The sequence below is a fragment of the Equus caballus genome, chromosome 10 (genome assembly GCF_041296265.1).
Source record: "Equus caballus isolate H_3958 breed thoroughbred chromosome 10, TB-T2T, whole genome shotgun sequence".
In the NCBI taxonomy this organism is placed as follows: Eukaryota; Metazoa; Chordata; class Mammalia; order Perissodactyla; family Equidae; genus Equus; species Equus caballus.
The window spans coordinates 12,214,577-12,221,497 of NC_091693.1; the positions used below are offsets into that span (position 1 = coordinate 12,214,577).

General features: G+C 45.8%; 1 protein-coding gene across 1 annotated transcript; it reads left to right on the forward strand.

Moving 5' to 3' along the window:
• Positions 1-457: 457 nt before the first annotated feature.
• Positions 458-6,240, forward strand: LOC100630359 (cell adhesion molecule CEACAM6). Its single transcript, XM_005596270.4, has 3 exons — positions 458-561; positions 1,465-1,824; positions 6,123-6,240. Exons 1-3 carry the CDS (start codon positions 498-500, stop codon positions 6,185-6,187), a joined length of 489 nt encoding a protein of 162 aa, XP_005596327.4. The 5' UTR covers positions 458-497; the 3' UTR covers positions 6,188-6,240.
• Positions 6,241-6,921: the final 681 nt, after the last annotated feature.

Sequence of the window (6,921 nt, forward strand, 5' to 3'; positions counted from 1 at the left end):
ATCCCTGTAACAAGAGTTCCTGGTGGAGCCTCTTGGCTCCTCTTCTTAAGGGAGAAGGAAGAAGGGGATGAGAGAGAAGAAGAGTGACTATGCACGCTGATCTGATGCTACGGGACAGCCCGGGACATGACGCCTTGGATTTGTGCTTGTCCAAACAAGGATGTATGTGTGTGTGTGGTGGGGTGGTGGTGGTGGTTGGGACTCCCTGTTGAAGACGGCAGAGGAATCAGCGGTTCCCAGGACCAGGAATACAGATAGAAGGGCAAGAGAAACAAAGGACAGGGGAATAAGGAATGAGAGGAAGGAGCAGAAGTGTCCTTGACAGAGACTCCACCCCTGCCCTCATGACCTGGCAAAGCACTCCTGCCCAAGAGGAGGCTCAGGACAGAGGGAGGAAGCACAGCAGAGCTGACACCTGGTGGGCAGCAGTGCTTCCGAGCTTCTCTGGAGCCCAGGCTCTTCTCACAGAGGGAGGGACAGAGCAGGCAGCAGCCACCATGCAATCCCTCTCAGCCCCTGCCCACAGAGGGTATGTTCCCTGGAAAGGGCTCCTGCTGGCAGGTAAGAGGGGATGATACCCTGAGAGTGGGTAGAGATGGGAGGATAGAGACGGCTGTGGTCTCTTAAGGAGGACAGGGGTTGGAGAGGGGCTAGAAGACTTCTGTTTGGACGTGATAGGAAAGGACATGGGAGCAGAGTAAGATCGGTGGAGGGGGCTCAGCAACAGGTCAATTTCATGATCTGGAAGTGGTGAGGGCCAGGAATATCTCAATTGCTCTACCTTTCCAAGTTAGTTATCACGGATCAATAATTTTTGAAAATAGATTACAATATTAATAATTTATTTGAGGATGACACCATTAAAAACTTAACTAGGGGCACTAAACATTGCCCTTCCCCATCACTAGAAATTGGCAAATAAATACCAGGATGGGGGAGCCCTCAGAAGACTTGTTCTTTCATCCACAGGTGTTCCCAGTCTTTTCCAGGCACAAGGGGTACGACAAGATCAGCAGATCCCTGCCCTCAGGAGCTCACATTCTGTGGGGATGAGGAGAGATATGCAAAGACATCTAGAATGTGAGGTCAGGGACTCACATTGTCATGAAGGGAAGAGAGCAGGGAGAGGTGAGAAAGTGAAGATGGAGGGTCTTCAGAACAGATGGTCAGGGAAGGCATCTCCCAAGGACACCTCTGAAGTTGCAGGGTGCTGAGGGCAGTGATGGAGTGAGCCAGGCAGACCTCTGGACAAGAGGATTGGGAACAAAGGAAATAAGCTCAGAGGGGCTGAAGAAATGGTACATGCTGATGACCTTGACCAGTAGAGAAACACACACACACACACACACACACACACACTACAAGTCTAAGAGAAGAAGAAACTTTCTCAAGACAGAGGGCCTCATCTTTGCATCCCAATCCACAAGTCTAAATATTGATCGATCTCTCTTTCTTCCCTCCTAGTCTCACTCTTAAGCTTCTGGAACCTGCCAACCACTGCCAAAATCACTGTTGAATCGTTGCCGCCCAATGCTGCTGAAGGACAGAATGTTATTCTAGTTGTCCAAAATCTGCCCAGGAATCTTCTAGGCTATAACTGGTTTAAAGGGAACAGACCAAGTCCCAAAACCGAAATTGCACATTATGATATAGACAGAAAAACATTGATCCCAGGGCTTGCATTCACTGGCCGAGAGGCAATATGCCCCTATGGATCCCTGCTGTTAGCGAATGTCACCATGGAGTACGCAGGAAACTACACGGTGTTTGTCATAAAGAGACGTCTGCAATATGAAGTAGCAATTGCACAGCTCCACGTACACAGTGAGTGACTCCTCTCTGATCTCTGGGTGTTGGATGGGGTGAAGTCTACTTCACACAGAGAATTTACTGGCCTTGACTGTGCCTAAATACCCCTCTGCATTATGTCCCATGCTGGGATTTGAGCATTTAGTGCAGGACACAAACAGGGGAGATGAACTTCAAAAGATGGGAATTCATTTTTGGGAATCAGACTGTTCAAACTTTCCCTGTGGAGATGAGGACCAGTCTGATGGGAATAACCCAGCAGAAGGAGATCAGTCTTGGTCCAGCCCTCTGGCTCCTCCCTGAGACCATGACACTGAGAAAGATCCTGCAGGGCTTGAGGATCCCTGGGATCCTCACAGAAAAGTCCAGCCGTGGACAACCCTGCTCAGAACCCTGTCCCAGCCTCCCGACTCCAGTGACTCTGGGGAGCCTGTGGCAGGGTTGGATTTTGGTATCCCGGGCAGGGCCAACTGGGAGCAATGATTTCCTGGCAGCCTGACTTCCAAAGCCCCTGAGCTTGTTACCATCCAGGTCTCAGCCCCAAGAGCCACATTTAAGCAGGGGCAGCGCCTGACTCTTGACCTGAGACTCAGCATGGAGAGCAGAGAGGGACAAGGCCCCCAGGCCATTAACCAACTGCTCTGTGGAATTTAGGACACTACAAGGGAAAGTCAGTCTCCCCAGGGGAGGAACAGAAGAGGGAAGATGCTGTTGACAGCTCATCCATCAGGGACCAGGCCCAGCGGCATTGTGTCTCCGAATCAAACAATAACAGATGCCATTTATTTGGGCAGCTCCTCCCTAGGAAGATTTAGTTCAGCTCCAGAGATGTTTTGAAGGTTAATTCATTGACCGCCTGGTAGTCAAACTTTTATTCTACTTCATTGAGGGGAAACTGAGGCACAGGGAGATGAAAGTAACTGGAACAGGGTCACACAGACCATGAGTCACATGACGTCTGTCTGCAGCCATAGCTCCATCCTCTCCTCCACTGGGGGACCTAATTAGGTGTCTGTGGACCCCGAGACCAGCTGTTGGTTCAGATCCTTCCTTTTTCATTGTCTGCAGCTCAGAGGGAGAGATTCTGCTCTGGGGAGTGACAGCAAATGGAAATTTCACCCGAGTTTACTCTAGAACCAAATTACCTGATCAAGAATCAGAGTCACTGCACGGAATGCCCAGGCTGCCCCCTCAGGTGGCTGATCCAAGCTCCCTGCACTGGACTTGAAATCGCTTATTTGTTTCCTAATGTGTTGGGGTCACTGCCACTGGAGGATAAGGAAAGGACTTTGTAGTCTCACTCTCCGCTCTACATCTGCAGCCAGCCCGGGCCCAGGTGTAACCAATTCTCAATTGCTTTTGATGAGGGTGAAGGAATAAATGGTAAATGAAGGAATGAATAATCCAAATTTTCTGCAGAGATTGGAATCTGGATGCAGAGTCCTTGGACTTTTGTCCACAGAGGATAGATTCTCTCACCTTGCAAGGGTTGAGACCTATGTCTCAGGTCTTTTACTGCTCTCTAGAGAAAGATTCCTTCCCGCAGTTGGGCTGAGAGCCCAGGGTATTGATCAAAACTTTCACATATGCAGGAATTTTAACTTCTGCTCAAATTTCTATCTCATAACCATGAAATGTCAGAGGGTCTGTGAGGGCCAGATCTGCAGGAAGTTCAGAGACAGAAGAGACATTATAGACCACAGGCTGAGATCAAACTCTGCTGACACAGCCAGGCAGCACCTGACTGTCCCCTCATTCTTTTCTAGATCATTCTTTGGATTCTCTGTATTATTTATTGGGTCACTGGCTCATGGCAGTTACAGTCACCAGGGAAGATCTGATCCACGTCTTTGCCATGAGGCCTGAGTAGTCACCTGACTGCTTTACTTGCTCCTGGTCCTATGTGTTATTTACTCTCAAACCACAGAGCCACCCTTATCCATCTCTAGGAGAATCTTGAGTATGGTGCCCCCAAGAAAACACACCTCACTGGGTGAAGGAGAAGTTGTAGTGGGAAGGAATCATCATTGGTTGGTCAGGCAATCAGCTGGTCAGTGAAGAGCCAGGAGAGGAATGGAGGGTGGTATTGAGGGCCCGGTGGTCTCTGATTCTCCTCCTCTGTCTTTTCAAAACCCAACGCTGCTAACGTATTGACACTTGAAAAAGTCTGTGCTTTCTCCCAGACATAGAGCAGGTGGCCTTACATTCTCTGAGAGCTCAGATCCTCAGGCATTTTTTGTGAGGTCCACAAACGTGCCTTATTCTTTGAAGGACTCAGGTTGGCTGAGTGGTGAGAGATGTCAACTCTCATTTGCTCATTTTTCAGTCACATCATTTGGTTTTGTTGTTGTTGTTGTGTTTAGCAGTTCTTTCTATACTCTGGATATTGACCCCTTATTGATACGCAAATAGCTAATTATTTTCTCCCATTGTGTAGGACACTTCCACTGTGTTGATTGTGTCCTTTACTGAACTGAAGGTTTCATTTTGACAAAGTCCAATTTATGTAGTTTTTCTTTTTGTTTCCTGTGTTCTTAGTGTCATAGTCAGGAAATCACTGCCAAATCCAATGTCAGGAAGGTTTCCCCCTATATTTTCTTCTCAGAGTTTTATAGTTTTAGGTCTCGTGTTAGGATTTGATCCATTTTGAGTTAAGCTTTGTATATGGTGTAAGGCAGCAGTCCAACCTCATTCTTCTGCTTGTGGAGATCCAAGTTTCCAAACTGTTTGTTGAAAAGACTGTCCTTTCTGCATTGGATGGTCTTGGCACCCTGGTCAAAATCACTGGATCACAGGGCAGAGGATTTTTTTCTGGATCTCTATTGTCTTCGAGAGCCTTACGTCTCTCTTCTTGTCACTGCCACCCTATTTTGATTCTTTAGTTCACTGGAAAGTTTTGAAATCAGGAAGTGTGACTCCTCACGTATTGTTCTCTTGTATAAAGATTATTTAACTAGCCCCTTGGATTTGAACTTAGATGTTTCTATTACTGCAAAAATTGCATTTGAACTATGATAAGGATTATATGAAATTTGTATATAGTTTGGGGTATATTGGCATCTTAACAATATTAACCCTTCCTTTCCATGAACATGGACGTCTTTCCTTTATTTGTGTCTTATTGAATTTCTTTCCGAATGTTTGGTAGTTTTCAGTGTGCACATCTTTCACCTTCTCAGAAAAGTGTATTCCTAAGTATTTTATGCTTTTTGATGTACTTGTAATTGGAATTGTTTTCTTCATTTCTTTTTTGGACTGTTCATTGTTATTGTATATAAATGTAGCTGATTTTGAATGTTGATTTTGTTTCCTGCAACTTTGCTGAATTTGTTTATTCGTTCAACAGTTTTTTTTTTTCTGTATGTGCGGTTGTAATTTTTAAGGTTTTCTACATATAAGATTATGTCTTCTGGTAAATAGATCATTTTTCTCCTCCTTTCCAATTTTGATGCCTTCTATTTCTTCTTCTTGCCTCATTGTTGTGGCTAGGACTCCTGTACTATGTTGAACGAGTGGTGAAAGTAGCATCCTTTTCTTTTTCATCATCTGAGAGGACAGATTTTTGTGTATCACCTTTGAGTATGAGTATGATGTTAGCTGTAGACTTTTTACTTATGACTGTTATCATCTTGAGTAGTTTCCATCTCTTCCTAACAGTCCCTGTCTTTTCTTAAAACCCTAACAACTTCTCTCTAGAGAGTTTCTTCCCTGTGGTATTCACTTCACAGGCCAGGAAGTAGAAGTCCTCCTTAGAGTGAGAAATCCTTTTGATCAGAAGCTCTCCAGGTCCTGATTGTGAAGATTGGGCAGGGCCATCCTCATTGTCTAATAAATTATTTAACAATCAGGTAATGCCTTCCAACTTTATGTAACATTCTCTTGGACCCAGACATGGACAGAGCTGGCAAAACTGCCTACTCCAATACACCCAGAAGTGTCTATAGGGAAGGTGGCCTGATCTTTTATGAAGTCAAAGAAAGTTTTTGGAAAAATCAATCACATCTCGAGAGAGAAAAATTCCTCCTGGTGATGACATCATAGAATCCATTGGATGAGAATAGGTTCCTGGTGCTGATCCTACAGAGATGTCCGGGGGACCCACCAGGGTCATCCTGCGATGATATAGGAATCAAACGGGGAGGTGGTGCCCCCTTATTACAGATCATCACTTGATCAAAGGCACTCATCCTTCTGCAGGGGTCAGGGCCATCCTCTGGGTCACCTACACAGAGTGGCTGAGATCTCTGAGGAAAGAGCATTGCCCCATGCCCCAGGCCCACTCTCTGTAACTCATCTCCACTGTTTCTCTACAGAGCCAGTGTCAAAGCCCTCCACTGGAATCGTCAAAAGACGTAAACACAGCAGATACATCACATAAGGAGCCTGTGGTCCTGACCAGCCTCACGAATGACTCTGGGATCTCCATCCTGTGGTTCGTCCATGACCAGAGTCTGCAGCTCACAGAGAGAATGACACTATCCCAGGACAATAGAACCATCACCATACACCCCATTGGGAGGGAAGATGCCAAGCTTATCATGTGATGTCTCCAACCCAGTAAACTCCAGCAAAAGTGACCTCCTCATGCTGGATGTGAAATATGAGTCTGACCCTCTGGCTCTCTTACCCTTGTCTATCTTATTAAACTCTGAAAAGATTTTTTTTTCCTAATCTGTAAGATGATGATTCTGAAGCACTTTTCAGTAGAGTTGTAATAGTCAATTATCAAGGTGGAAATTCCTTAGAAGACTTGCATTCAATCAATAAATGCTCAACAATCTTATCTGACTTTGTCATTATGTTGGCTTGGGGTCACTTTCCAGTCCAGATCCTAGGTCTTGTTGGTCTCAGTTATACCATCTCCACAGTGGAATGCCAGGCAGTGCTTGTGCAATGAGAGGTGAGAGCCCACAATAAGCTCTCAGGGTGAGGTAAGGATTCTGAGCACTGGGCAGACATATATGTTGAAGGAGGAACAACTGGAGCTGTTGCAGTGAAGTTGGGGTGCCATCCTTCCAGATATGGAGGGACATGAGGGGTGAGACATAGGACTGGGGGAAAAGGATTATTTTCTTGGAGACTGATTAGTGCCCTGACACAGAACAAGATGGA

What these genes read in the sequence shown, in the direction of transcription:
- LOC100630359 (XM_005596270.4), top strand. Translation starts at nt 498, where the DNA reads ATGCAATCCCTCTCAGCCCCTGCCCACAGAGGGTATGTTCCCTGGAAA. An exon ending in GAAAGGGCTCCTGCTGGCAG is followed by an intron (nt 562 to 1,464) that starts GTAAGAGGGGAT and finishes CTTCCCTCCTAG; the next exon opens with TCTCACTCTTAAGCTTCTGG. An exon ending in TGCACAGCTCCACGTACACA is followed by an intron (nt 1,825 to 6,122) that starts GTGAGTGACTCC and finishes GTTTCTCTACAG; the next exon opens with AGCCAGTGTCAAAGCCCTCC.